The sequence below is a fragment of the Scyliorhinus torazame genome, chromosome 5 (genome assembly GCF_047496885.1).
Source record: "Scyliorhinus torazame isolate Kashiwa2021f chromosome 5, sScyTor2.1, whole genome shotgun sequence".
NCBI lineage: Eukaryota > Metazoa > Chordata > Chondrichthyes > Carcharhiniformes > Scyliorhinidae > Scyliorhinus > Scyliorhinus torazame.
In genome coordinates this window covers 132,724,988-132,740,340 of record NC_092711.1, presented here as the reverse complement: position 1 = coordinate 132,740,340, position 15,353 = coordinate 132,724,988, and the positions used below count along the sequence as shown (strand labels likewise).

The following is a 15,353-nucleotide window of genomic DNA, read 5'->3' as shown; positions in this document are numbered from 1 at the left end:
AGAGACAGAGAGCAGACATTACTCTCAATGGGACATCTCCCAGAGCGAGAGACAGAGAGCAGACATTACTCTCAATGGGACACCTCCCAGAGCGAGAGACAGAGAGCAGACATTACTCTCAATGGGACACCTCCCAGAGAGAGAGACAGAGAGCAGACATTACTCTCAATGGGACATCTCCCAGAGAGAGAGACAGAGAGCAGACATTACTCTCAATGGGACATCTCCCAGAGAGAGAGACAGAGAGCAGACATTACTCTCAATGGGACATCTCTCACAGAGAGAGAGACAGAGAGCAGACATTACACTCAATGGGACATCTCTCACAGAGAGAGAGACAGAGAGCAGACATTACTCTCAATGGGACATCTCTCACAGAGAGAGAGACAGAGAGCAGACATTACACTCAATGGGACATCTCCCAGAGAGAGAGACAGAGAGCAGACATTACTCTCAATGGGACATCTCCCAGAGAGAGAGACAGAGAGCAGACATTACTCTCAATGGGACATCTCCCAGAGAGAGAGACAGAGAGCAGACATTACTCTCAATGGGACATCTCCCAGAGCGAGAGACAGAGAGCAGACATTACTCTCATTGGGACACCTCCCAGAGAGAGAGACAGAGAGCAGACATTACACTCAATGGGACATCTCTCCCAGAGAGAGAGACAGAGAGCAGACATTACTCTCAATGGGACATGTCTCACAGAGAGAGAGACAGAGAGCAGACATTACACTCAATGGGACATCTCTCACAGAGAGAGAGACAGAGAGCAGACATTACTCTCAATGGGACATCTCTCACAGAGAGAGAGACAGAGAGCAGACATTACTCTCAATGGGACATCTCCCAGAGAGAGAGAGACAGAGAGCAGACATTACTCTCAATGGGACATCTCTCACAGAGAGAGAGAGACAGAGAGCAGACATTACTCTCAATGGGACATCTCCCAGAGAGAGAGAGACAGAGAGCAGACATTACTCTCAATGGGACATCTCTCACAGAGAGAGAGACAGAGAGCAGACATTACTCTCAATGGGACATCTCCCAGAGAGAGAGAGACAGAGAGCAGACATTACTCTCAATGGGGCATCTCCCAGAGAGAGAGACAGAGAGCAGACATTAATCTCAATGGGACATCTCCCAGAGAGAGAGACAGAGAGCAGACATTACTCTCAATGGGACATCTCCCAGAGAGAGAGACAGAGAGCAGACATTACTCTCAATGGGACATCTCCCAGAGAGAGAGACAGAGAGCAGACATTACTCTCAATGGGACATCTCCCAGAGAGAGAGACAGAGAGCAGACATTACACTCAATGGGACACCTCCCAGAGAGAGAGACAGAGAGCAGACATTACTCTCAATGGGGGACATCTCCCAGAGAGAGTGACAGAGAGCAGACATTACTCTCAATGGGACATCTCCCAGCGAGAGAGAGACAGAGAGCAGACATTAGCCTCAATGGGACATCTCCCAGAGAGAGAGACAGAGAGCAGACATTACTCTCAATGGGACATCTCCCAGAGAGAGAGACAGAGAGCAGACATTAGCCTCAATGGGACATCTCCCAGAGAGAGAGAGACAGAGAGCAGATATTAGCCTCAATGGGACATCTCCCAGAGAGAGAGACAGAGAGCAGACATTACTCTCAATGGGACACCTCCCAGAGGGAGAGACAGAGAGCAGACATTACTCTCAATGGGACACCTCCCAGAGCGAGAGACAGAGAGCAGACATTACTCTCAATGGGACATCTCCCAGAGAGAGACAGAGAGCAGACATTACTCTCAATGGGACATCTCCCAGAGAGAGACAGAGAGCAGACATTAGCCTCAATGGGACACCTCCCAGAGCGAGAGACAGAGAGCAGACATTACTCTCAATGGGGGACATCTCCCAGAGAGAGTGACAGAGAGCAGACATTACTCTCAATGGGACACCTCCCAGAGGGAGAGACAGAGAGCAGACATTACTCTCAATGGGACACCTCCCAGAGCGAGAGACAGAGAGCAGACATTACTCTCAATGGGACATCTCCCAGAGAGAGACAGAGAGCAGACATTACTCTCAATGGGACATCTCCCAGAGAGAGACAGAGAGCAGACATTAGCCTCAATGGGACACCTCCCAGAGCGAGAGACAGAGAGCAGACATTACTCTCAATGGGGGACATCTCCCAGAGAGAGTGACAGAGAGCAGACATTACTCTCAATGGGACACCTCCCAGAGGGAGAGACAGAGAGCAGACATTACTCTCAATGGGACACCTCCCAGAGCGAGAGACAGAGAGCAGACATTACTCTCAATGGGACATCTCCCAGAGAGAGAGACAGAGAGCAGACATTACTCTCAATGGGACATCTCCCAGAGAGAGACAGAGAGCAGACATTACTCTCAATGGGACATCTCCCAGAGAGAGACAGAGAGCAGACATTAGCCTCAATGGGACACCTCCCAGAGCGAGAGACAGAGAGCAGACATTACTCTCAATGGGGGACATCTCCCAGAGAGAGTGACAGAGAGCAGACATTACTCTCAATGGGACATCACCCAGAGGGAGAGACAGAGAGCAGACATTACTCTCAATGGGACATCTCTCACAGAGAGAGAGACAGAGAGCAGACATTACTCTCAATGGGACACCTCCCAGAGCGAGAGACAGAGAGCAGACATTACTCTCAATGGGACACCTCCCAGAGAGACAGGGAGCAGACATTACTCTCAATGGGACATCTCCCAGAGAGAGAGAGACAGAGAGCAGACATTACTCTCAATGGGACATCTCCCAGAGAGAGAGACAGAGAGCAGACATTACTCTCAATGGGACATCTCCCAGAGAGAGACAGAGAGCAGACATTACTCTCAATGGGACATCTCTCACAGAGAGAGAGACAGAGAGCAGACATTACTCTCAATGGGACACCTCCCAGAGAGAGAGACAGAGAGCAGACATTACTCTCAATGGGACATCTCTCACAGAGAGAGAGACAGAGAGCAGACATTACTCTCAATGGGACACCTCCCAGAGCGAGAGACAGAGAGCAGACATTACACTCAATGGGACATCTCTCACAGAGAGAGAGAGACAGAGAGCAGACATTACACTCAATGGGACATCTCCCAGAGAGAGAGACAGAGAGCAGACATTACTCTCAATGGGACATCTCTCACAGAGAGAGAGACAGAGAGCAGACATTACTCTCAATGGGACATCTCCCAGAGAGAGAGACAGAGAGCAGACATTACTCTCAATGGGACATCTCTCACAGAGAGAGAGACAGAGAGCAGACATTACACTCAATGGGACATCTCTCACAGAGAGAGAGACAGAGAGCAGACATTACTCTCAATGGGGGACACCTCCCAGAGAGAGAGACAGAGAGCAGACATTACTCTCAATGGGACATCTCCCAGAGAGAGAGACAGAGAGCAGACATTAATCTCAATGGGACATCTCCCAGAGAGAGAGACAGAGAGCAGACATTACTCTCAATGGGACATCTCCCAGAGAGAGAGACAGAGAGCAGACATTACTCTCAATGGGACATCTCCCAGAGAGAGAGACAGAGAGCAGACATTACTCTCAATGGGACATCTCCCAGAGAGAGAGACAGAGAGCAGACATTACTCTCAATGGGACATCTCCCAGAGAGAGAGACAGAGAGCAGACATTACTCTCAATGGGACATCTCCCAGAGAGAGAGACAGAGAGCAGACATTACTCTCAATGGGACATCTCTCACAGAGAGAGAGAGACAGAGAGCAGACATTAATCTCAATGGGACATCTCCCAGAGAGAGAGACAGAGAGCAGACATTACTCTCAATGGGACATCTCTCACAGAGAGAGAGACAGAGAGCAGACATTACTCTCAATGGGACATCTCTCACAGAGAGAGAGACAGAGAGCAGACATTACACTCAATGGGACATCTCTCACAGAGAGAGAGACAGAGAGCAGACATTACTCTCAATGGGGGACACCTCCCAGAGAGAGAGACAGAGAGCAGACATTACTCTCAATGGGACATCTCCCAGAGAGAGAGACAGAGAGCAGACATTAATCTCAATGGGACATCTCCCAGAGAGAGAGACAGAGAGCAGACATTACTCTCAATGGGACACCTCCCAGAGAGAGAGACAGAGAGCAGACATTACTCTCAATGGGACATCTCACAGAGAGAGAGACAGAGAGCAGACATTACACTCAATGGGACATCTCCCAGAGAGAGAGACAGAGAGCAGACATTACTCTCAATGGGACATCTCTCACAGAGAGAGAGACAGAGAGCAGACATTACTCTCAATGGGACATCTCCCAGAGAGAGAGACAGAGAGCAGACATTACTCTCAATGGGGGACATCTCCCAGAGAGAGTGACAGAGAGCAGACATTACTCTCAATGGGACATCTCCCAGAGAGAGACAGAGAGCAGACATTACTCTCAATGGGACATCTCTCACAGAGAGAGAGAGACAGAGAGCAGACATTACTCTCAATGGGACATCTCCCAGAGAGAGAGAGACAGAGAGCAGACATTAGCCTCAATGGGACATCTCCCAGAGAGAGAGACAGAGAGCAGACATTACTCTCAATGGGACATCTCCCAGAGAGAGAGACAGAGAGCAGACATTAGCCTCAATGGGACACCTCCCAGAGGGAGAGACAGAGAGCAGACATTACTCTCAATGGGACACCTCCCAGAGCGAGAGACAGAGAGCAGACATTACTCTCAATGGGACATCTCCCAGAGAGAGAGACAGAGAGCAGACATTAGCCTCAATGGGACACCTCCCAGAGGGAGAGACAGAGAGCAGACATTACTCTCAATGGGACACCTCCCAGAGAGAGAGACAGAGAGCAGACATTACTCTCAATGGGACATCTCCCAGAGAGAGAGAGACAGAGAGTAGACATTACTCTCAATGGGACATCTCCCAGAGAGAGACAGAGAGCAGACATTACTCTCAATGGGACATCTCCCAGAGAGAGAGACAGAGAGCAGACATTACTCTCAATGGGGGACATCTCCCAGAGAGAGAGACAGAGAGCAGACATTACTCTCAATGGGGGACATCTCCCACAGAGAGAGAGACAGAGAGCAGACATTACTCTCAATGGGACACCTCCCAGAGCGAGAGACAGAGAGCAGACATTAGCCTCAATGGGACACCTCCCAGAGCGAGAGACAGAGAGCAGACATTACTCTCAATGGGACATCTCTCACAGAGAGAGAGACAGAGAGCAGACATTACTCTCAATGGGACATCTCCCAGAGCGAGAGACAGAGAGCAGACATTACTCTCAATGGGACACCTCCGAGAGAGAGAGACAGAGAGCAGACATTACTCTCAATGGGACACCTCCCAGAGCGAGAGACAGAGAGCAGACATTACTCTCAATGGGACATCTCCCAGAGAGAGAGACAGAGAGCAGACATTACTCTCAATGGGGGACACCTCCCAGAGAGAGAGACAGGGAGCAGACATTACTCTCAATGGGGGACATCTCCCAGAGAGAGAGACAGAGAGCAGACATTACTTTCAATGGGACATCTCCCAGAGAGAGAGACAGAGAGCAGACATTACTCTCATTGGGACATCTCCCAGAGAGAGACAGAGAGCAGACATTACTCTCAATGGGACATCTCTCACAGAGAGAGAGACAGAGAGCAGACATTACTCTCAATGGGACATCTCCCAGAGAGAGACAGAGAGCAGACATTAGCCTCAATGGGACACCTCCCAGAGAGAGAGACAGAGAGCAGACATTACTCTCAATGGGACACCTCCCAGAGCGAGAGACAGAGAGCAGACATTACTCTCAATGGGACATCTCCCAGAGAGAGAGACAGAGAGCAGACATTACTCTCAATGGGACATCTCTCACAGAGAGAGAGACAGAGAGCAGACATTACTCTCAATGGGGGACATCTCCCAGAGAGAGAGACAGAGAGCAGACATTACTCTCAATGGGACACCTCCCAGAGAGAGAGTGAGAGCAGACATTAGCCTCAATGGGACACCTCCCAGAGAGAGAGACAGAGAGCAGACATTACTCTCAATGGGGGACATCTCCCAGAGAGAGAGACAGAGAGCAGACATTACTCTCAATGGGACATCTCCCAGAGCGAGAGAGACAGAGAGCAGACATTACTCTCAATGGGACATCTCCCAGAGAGAGAGACAGAGAGCAGACATTAGCCTCAATGGGACACCTCCCAGAGAGAGAGACAGAGAGCAGACATTACTCTCAATGGGGGACATCTCCCAGAGAGAGAGACAGAGAGCAGACATTACTCTCAATGGGACATCTCCCAGAGCGAGAGAGACAGAGAGCAGACATTACTCTCAATGGGACATCTCCCAGAGAGAGAGACAGAGAGCAGACATTACTCTCAATGGGACACCTCTCACAGAGAGAGAGAGACAGAGAGCAGACATTACTCTCAATGGGACACCTCCCAGAGAGAGACAGAGAGCAGACATTACTCTCAATGGGACACCTCCCAGAGAGAGACAGAGAGCAGACATTACTCTCAATGGGACATCTCCCAGAGCGAGAGAGACAGAGAGCAGACATTACTCTCAATGGGACATCTCCCAGAGAGAGAGACAGAGAGCAGACATTAGCCTCAATGGGACACCTCCCAGAGAGAGAGACAGAGAGCAGACATTACTCTCAATGGGACATCTCCCAGAGAGAGAGACAGAGAGCAGACATTACTCTCAATGGGACACCTCTCACAGAGAGAGAGACAGAGAGCAGACATTACTCTCAATGGGACACCTCCCAGAGAGAGAGACAGAGAGCAGACATTACTCTCAATGGGACACCTCCCAGAGAGAGAGACAGAGAGCAGACATTACTCTCAATGGGGGACATCTCTCACAGAGAGAGAGACAGAGAGCAGACATTACTCTCAATGGGACATCTCTCACAGAGAGAGAGACAGAGAGCAGACATTACTCTCAATGGGACACCTCCCAGAGCGAGAGACAGAGAGCAGACATTACTCTCAATGGGACATCTCCCAGAGAGAGAGACAGAGAGCAGACATTACTCTCAATGGGACATCTCCCAGAGAGAGAGACAGAGAGCAGACATTACTCTCAATGGGACATCTCCCAGAGAGAGAGACAGAGAGCAGACATTACTCTCAATGGGACATCTCCCAGAGAGAGAGACAGAGAGCAGACATTACTCTCAATGGGACATCTCCCAGAGAGAGAGACAGAGAGCAGACATTACTCTCAATGGGGGACATCTCTCACAGAGAGAGAGACAGAGAGCAGACATTACTCTCAATGGGACATCTCTCACAGAGAGAGAGACAGAGAGCAGACATTACTCTCAATGGGACACCTCTCACAGAGAGAGAGACAGAGAGCAGACATTACTCTCAATGGGACATCTCCCAGAGAGAGAGACAGAGAGCAGACATTACTCTCAATGGGACATCTCCCAGAGCGAGAGAGACAGAGAGCAGACATTACTCTCAATGGGACACCTCCCAGAGCGAGAGACAGAGAGCAGACATTACTCTCAATGGGACATCTCCCAGAGAGAGACAGAGAGCAGACATTACTCTCAATGGGACACCTCTCACAGAGAGAGACAGAGAGCAGACATTACTCTCAATGGGACATCTCCCAGAGCGAGAGACAGAGAGCAGACATTACTCTCAATGGGACATCTCCCAGAGAGAGACAGAGAGCAGACATTACTCTCAATGGGACATCTCCCAGAGAGAGAGACAGAGAGCAGACATTACTCTCAATGGGACACCTCCCAGAGCGAGAGACAGAGAGCAGACATTACTCTCAATGGGACATCTCCCAGAGAGAGAGACAGAGAGCAGACATTACTCTCAATGGGACATCTCTCACAGAGAGAGAGACAGAGAGCAGACATTACTCTCAATGGGACATCTCCCAGAGCGAGAGAGACAGAGAGCAGACATTACTCTCAATGGGACACCTCCCAGAGAGAGAGAGACAGAGAGCAGACATTACTCTCAATGGGGGACACCTCCCAGAGAGAGAGACAGAGCAGACATTACTCTCAATGGGGGACACCTCCCAGAGAGAGAGACAGAGAGCAGACATTACTCTCAATGGGACATCTCACAGAGAGAGAGACAGAGAGCAGACATTACTCTCAATGGGACATCTCACAGAGAGAGAGACAGAGCAGACATTACTCTCAATGGGGGACACCTCCCAGAGAGAGAGACAGAGAGCAGACATTACTCTCAATGGGGGACACCTCCCAGAGAGAGAGACAGAGAGCAGACATTACTCTCAATGGGGGACACCTCCCAGAGAGAGAGACAGAGAGCAGACATTACTCTCAATGGGACACCTCTCACAGAGAGAGAGACAGAGAGCAGACATTACTCTCAATGGGACATCTCTCCCAGAGAGAGAGACAGAGAGCAGACATTACTCTCAATGGGACATCTCTCCCAGAGAGAGAGACAGAGAGCAGACATTACTCTCAATGGGACATCTCTCCCAGAGAGAGAGACAGAGAGCAGACATTACTCTCAATGGGACATCTCCCAGAGAGAGAGACAGAGAGCAGACATTACTCTCAATGGGACATCTCCCAGAGAGAGAGACAGAGAGCAGACATTACTCTCAATGGGACATCTCCCAGAGAGAGAGACAGAGAGCAGACATTACTCTCAATGGGACATCTCTCCCAGAGAGAGAGACAGAGAGCAGACATTACTCTCAATGGGACACCTCTCACAGAGAGAGACAGAGAGCAGACATTACTCTCAATGGGACACCTCCCAGAGAGAGAGACAGAGAGCAGACATTACTCTCAATGGGACATCTCTCACAGAGAGAGACAGAGAGCAGACATTACTCTCAATGGGGGACACCTCCCAGAGAGAGAGACAGAGAGCAGACATTACTCTCAATGGGACATCTCTCACAGAGAGAGAGACAGAGAGCAGACATTACTCTCAATAGGACATCTCCCAGAGAGAGAGAGAGAGCAGACATTACTCTCAATGGGACACCTCCCAGAGAGAGAGACAGAGAGCAGACATTACTCTCAATGGGACATCTCTCACAGAGAGAGACAGAGAGCAGACATTACTCTCAATGGGGGACACCTCCCAGAGAGAGAGACAGAGAGCAGACATTACTCTCAATGGGACATCTCTCACAGAGAGAGAGACAGAGAGCAGACATTACACTCAATGGGACATCTCCCAGAGAGAGAGAGAGAGCAGACATTACACTCAATGGGACATCTCCCAGAGAGAGAGACAGAGAGCAGACATTACTTTCAATGGGACATCTCTCACAGAGAGAGACAGAGAGCAGACATTAGCCTCAATGGGACATCTCCCAGAGAGAGAGAGACAGAGAGCAGACATTACTCTCAATGGGACACCTCCCAGAGAGAGAGACAGAGAGCAGACATTACTCTCAATGGGACACCTCCCAGAGAGAGAGACAGAGAGCAGACATTACTCTCATTGGGACATCTCCCAGAGAGAGAGACAGAGAGCAGACATTACTCTCAATGGGACATCTCCCAGAGCGAGAGACAGAGAGCAGACATTACTCTCATTGGGACATCTCCCAGAGAGAGAGACAGAGAGCAGACATTACTCTCAATGGGACATCTCCCAGAGAGAGAGACAGAGAGCAGACATTACTTTCAATGGGACATCTCTCACAGAGAGAGACAGAGAGCAGACATTAGCCTCAATGGGACACCTCCCAGAGCGAGAGAGACAGAGAGCAGACATTACTCTCAATGGGACACCTCCCAGAGAGAGAGACAGAGAGCAGACATTACTCTCAATGGGACATCTCTCACAGAGAGAGAGAGGCAGAGAGCAGACATTACTCTCAATGGGACATCTCCCAGAGAGAGAGACAGAGAGCAGACATTAGCCTCAATGGGACACCCAGAGAGAGTGAATGAGAACAGACATTACTCTCAATGGGGGACACCCAGAGAGAGTGAAAGAGACCAGACATTACTCACAATGGGGGACACCTCCCAGAGAGAGGGACAGAGAGCAGACAGTACTCTCAATGGGGGACACCTCCCAGAGAGAGAGACAGAGAGCAGACATTACTCTCAATGGGACATCTCCCAGAGAGAGAGACAGAGAGCAGACATTACTCTCAATGGGACACCTCCCAGAGAGAGTGACAGAGAGCAGACATTACTCTCAATGGGACACCTCCCAGAGAGAGAGACAGAGAGCAGACATTACAGAGAGCAGAGATTTTAAAACATCGCGGCCTAGTTTCGGGAGCCGTTCAGAGGAGGAGGAGCAGTCTCTGTCAGGGAGAGAACCTGAGAACATCTAAGACACGCAGAAGGTAAGAAGGTAAGTAAGTGATTTTTACTCATTTTTACTTTTATACCTTTTTCAAATTGTGTGTGTCGGGGGGAAACTGAAGTGACATCACAGAAAAGCTGTGGCCTGAGTGGCTGGTTGGGAATCTACACTAAATTAAAAAAATTAAGCATTGGTAACTAATTAAACATAATTACTTAATTATAATTTAGAGGGGTATCTAAGCCAGAGATCGGAGGGTACTATATTTAGCTTTCGCATTTATATTAGAAATCTAGTGCTAGGAAACAGATAGTTAACGTTAACTTTAAAAACATTTTTTTAAAATATTTTTTAAAATTTAAACTTTTAATTTTAATTAATTGACGCAATGTCTGTTAGAGGGGTGCAGTGCTCTGACTGTGAGATGTGGCAGGTCCGGGAGGCTTCCAGCGTCCCGGATGGCTTCATCTGCAGAAAGTGCACCCAACTGGAGCTCCTCACAGACCGCATGGTTCGGTTGGAGCAGCAATTGGATGCACTTAGGAGCATGCAGGTGGCGGAAAGCGTCATAGATAGCAGTTATATAAATGTGCTCACACCTAAGGTGCAGGCAGAGAAATGGGTGACCACCAGAAAGGGCAGGTAGTCAGTTCAGGAATCCCCTGTGGATGTCCCCCTCTCGAACAGGTATACCCCTTTGGATACTGTCGGGGGGGATAGCCTATCAGGGGAAAACAGCAGCAGCAGCCAGAGCAGTGGCACCACGGCTGGCTCTGATGTTCAGAAGGGAGGGTCAAAGCGCAGAAGAGCAATAGTAATAGGGGACTCTATAGTCAGGGGCACAGATAGGCACTTCTGTGGACGTGCAAGAGACTCCAGGATGGTATGTTGCCTCCCTGGTGCCAGGGTCCAGGATGTCTCCGAACGGGTAGAGGGCATCCTGAAGGGGGATGGCAAACAGGCAGAGGTCGTTGTACATATTGGTACTAACGACATAGGCAGGAAGGGGCATGAGGTTCTGCAGCAGGAGTTCAGGGAGCTAGGCAGAAAGTTAAAAGACAGGACCTCTAGGGTTGTAATCTCGGGATTACTCCCTGTGCCACGTGCCAGTGAGGCTAGAAATAGGAAGATAGAGCAGCTAAACACGTGGCTAAACAGCTGGTGTAGGAGGGAGGGTTTCCGTTATCTGGACCACTGGGAGCTCTTCCGGGGCAGGTGTGACCTATATAAGAAGGACGGGTTGCATCTAAACTGGAGAGGCTTAAATATCCTGGCCGCGAGGTTTGCTAGTGTCACATGGGAGGGTTTAAACTAGTATGGCAGGGGGGTGGGCACGGGAGCAATAGGTCAGAAGGTGAGAGCATTGAGGGAGAACTAGGGAATAGGGACAGTAGGGCTCTGAGGCAGAGCAGACAGGGAGAAGTTGCTGAACACAGCGGGTCTGGTGGCCTGAAGTGCATATGTTTTAATGCAAGAAGTATTACGGGTAAGGCAGAGACCTGGTTGAGGGAAGGACAGGATTGGCAGCTAAACGTTCCAGGATTTAAATGTTTCAGACGGGATAGAGGGAGGTGTAAAAGGGGTGGCGGAGTTGCGCTACTGGTTAGGGAGAATATCACAGCTGTACTGCGGGAGGACACCTCAGAGGGCAGTGAGGCTATATGGGTAGAGATCAGGAATAAGAAGGGTGCAGTCACAATGTTGGGGGTTTACTACAGGCCTCCCAACAGCCAGCGGGAGATAGAGGAGCAGATAGGTAGACAGATTTTGGAAAAGAGTAAAAACAACAGGGTTGTGGTGATGGGAGACTTCAACTTCCCCAATATTGACTGGGACTCACTTAGTGCCAGGGGCTTAGACGGGGCGGAGTTTGTAAGGAGCATCCAGGAGGGCTTCTTAAAACAATATGTAGACAGTCCAACTAGGGAACGGGCAGTACTGGACCTGGTATTGGGGAATGAGCCCGGCCAGGTGGTAGATGTTTCAGTCGGGGAGCATTTCGGGAACAGTGACCACAATTCAGTAAGTTTTAAAGTGCTGGTGGACAAGGATAAGAGTGGTCCTAGGATGAATGTGCTAAATTGGGGGAAGGCTAATTATAACAATATTAGGCGGGAACTGAAGAACATAGATTGGGGGCGGATGTTTGAGGGCAAATCAACATCTGACATGTGGGAGGCTTTCAAGTGTCAGTTGAAAGGAATTCAGGACCGGCATGTTCCTGTGAGGAAGAAGGATAAATACGGCAATTTTCGGGAACCTTGGATAACGAGAGATATTGTAGGCCTCGTCAAAAAGAAAAAGGAGGCATTTGTCAGGACTAAAAGGCTGGGAACAGACGACGCCTGTGTGGAATATAAGGAAAGTAGGAAGGAACTTAAGCAAGGAGTCAGGAGGGCTAGAAGGGGTCACGAAAAGTCATTGGCAAATAGGGTTAAGGAAAATCCCAAGGCTTTTTACACGTACATAAAAAGCAAGAGGGTAGCCAGGGAAAGGGCTGGCCCACTGAAGGATAGGCAAGGGAATCTATGTGTGGAGCCAGAGGAAATGGGCGCGGTACTAAATGAATACTTTGCATCAGTATTCACCAAAGAGAAGAAATTGGTAGATGTTGAGTCTGGAGAAGGGTGTGTAGATAGCCTGGGTCACATTGAGATCCAAAAAGACGAGGTGTTGGGTGTCTTAAAAAATATTAAGGTAGATAAGTCCCCAGGGCCTGATGGGATCTACCCCAGAATACTGAAGGAGGCTGGAGAGGAAATTGCTGAGGCCTTGACAGAAATCTTTGGATCCTCACTGTCTTCGGGTGATGTCCCGGAGGACTGGAGAATAGCCAATGTTGTTCCTCTGTTTAAGAAGGGTAGCAAGGATAATCCAGGGAACTACAGGCCGGTGAGCCTTACTTCAGTGGTAGGGAAATTACTGGAGAGAATTCTTCGAGACAGGATCTACTCCCATTTGGAAGCAAATGGACGTATTAGTGAGAGGCAGCATGGTTTTGTGAAGGGGAGGTCGTGTCTCACTAACTTGATAGAGTTTTTCGAGGAGGTCACAAAGATGATTGATGCAGGTAGGGCAGTGGATGTTGTCTATATGGACTTTAGTAAGGCCTTTGACAAGGTCCCTCATGGTAGACTAGTACAAAAGGTGAAGTCACATGGGATCAGGGGTGAGCAGGCAAGGTGGATACAGAACTGGCTAGGTCATAGAAGGCAGAGAGTAGCAATGGAAGGATGCTTTTCTAATTGGAGGGCTGTGACCAGTGGTGTTCCACAGGGATCAGTGCTGGGACCTTTGCTGTTTGTAGTATATATAAATGATTTGGAGGAAAATGTAACTGGTCTGATTAGTAAGTTTGCAGACGACACAAAGGTTGGTGGAATTGCGGATAGCGATGAGGACTGTCAGAGGATACAGCAGGATTTAGATTGTTTGGAGACTTGGGCGGAGAGATGGCAGATGGAGTTTAATCAGGACAAATGTGAGGTAATGCATTTTGGAAGGTCGAATGCAGGTAGGGAATATACAGTGAATGGTAGAACCCTCAAGAGTATTGAAAGTCAAAGAGATCTATGAGTACAGGTCCACAGGTCACTGAAAGGGGCAACACAGGTGGAGAAGGTAGTCAAGAAGGCATACGGCATGCTTGCCTTCATTGGCGGGGGCATTGAGTATAAGAATTGGCAAGTCATGTTGCAGCTGTATAGAACCTTAGTTAGGCCACACTTGGAGTATAGTGTTCAATTCTGGTCGCCACACTACCAGAATGATGTGGAGGCTTTAGAGAGGGTGCAGAAGAGATTTACCAGAATGTTGCCTGGTATGGAGGGCATTAGCTATGAGGAGCGGTTGAATAAACTCGGTTTGTTCTCACTGGAACGAAGGAGGTTGAGGGGGGACCTGATAGAGGTCTACAAAATTATGAGGGGCATAGACAGAGTGGATAGTCAGAGGCTTTTCCCCGGGGTAGAGGGGTCAATTACTAGGAGGCATAGGTTTAAGGTGAGAGGGGCAAGGCTTAGAGTAGATGTACGAGGCAAGTTTTTTACGCAGAGGGTAGTGGGTGCCTGGAACTCGCTACCGGAGGAGGTGGTGGAAGCAGGGACGATAGTGACATTTAAGGGGCATCTTGACAAATACATGAATAGGATGGGAATAGAGGGATACGGACCCAGGAAGTGTAGAAGATTGTAGTTTAGTCGGGCAGCATGGTCAGCACGGGCTTGGAGGGCCGAAGGGCCTGTTCCTGTGCTGTACATTTCTTTGTTCTTTGTACTCTCAAGCGAGACATTTCCCAGAGAGTACACACACACACATACGCACGCGCGCACACACACTCAAGGAAACCCCAGGGGTTGGCCTTACCTGGCTGGCAAAGAGGATGACTGCCAAGCAGACAGCCACTGTGGATCCCAGAGCGATCATGACCGAGGCGGTATTGTAGGTGGAGGCAATCACTCCAACCATGTAGGAGAGGCTGAGTGTCAGCACGGCCTGCGGAGGAGAGGGTGGAGGAGAGTGAGAAGGCAGCGGAGACTGGCATTGGGAAGGCTGGTGCTGGTCGTCATGTCGAATGGCATCCCCCCCCCACCCCCGCACACAGCGGATTCCTCTGAAGACACGGGCGACAATGACTGAGCGGTTAAATTCACCGGGGGGGGGGGGGGGTGCGGTTTGGGGAATTGAAGAGGCGCATAGGGTGGTACAGTGGTTAGCACCGCTGCCTCACAGTGATCAGGACCCGGGTTCAATTCTGGCCTTGGGTCACTGTCTGTGCGGAGTCTGCACGTTCTCCCCGTGTGTGCGTGGGTTTCCTCCGGGTGCTCCGGTTTCCTCCCACAGTCCAAAGACGTGCAGGTTAGGCGAATTGGCCGCGATCGATGCAGGGGGTGGTCACGGGAATAGGCCAGGGAAGTGGGCCCAGGCACGGTGCTCTTTCGGAGGGTCGGTGTGACCCAATGCGCCTCCTGCAGCAATGTAGGGATTCTATGGACCTCGGAGAGTTGGGAAAGGGGGAGAGTAAGGAG

General features: G+C 49.7%; 1 protein-coding gene across 1 annotated transcript in view; it reads right to left on the bottom strand.

Annotated features, from left to right (window-relative positions):
- LOC140419814 (protein lifeguard 1) overlaps positions 1-15,353 on the bottom strand; it is a 66,009-nt gene that overhangs the window by 28,417 nt on the left and 22,239 nt on the right. The window contains exon 5 of the mRNA XM_072503828.1: positions 14,692-14,820. Coding sequence (XP_072359929.1) covers positions 14,692-14,820 — 129 coding nt within the window. The remainder of the gene's footprint in view (positions 1-14,691; positions 14,821-15,353) is intronic.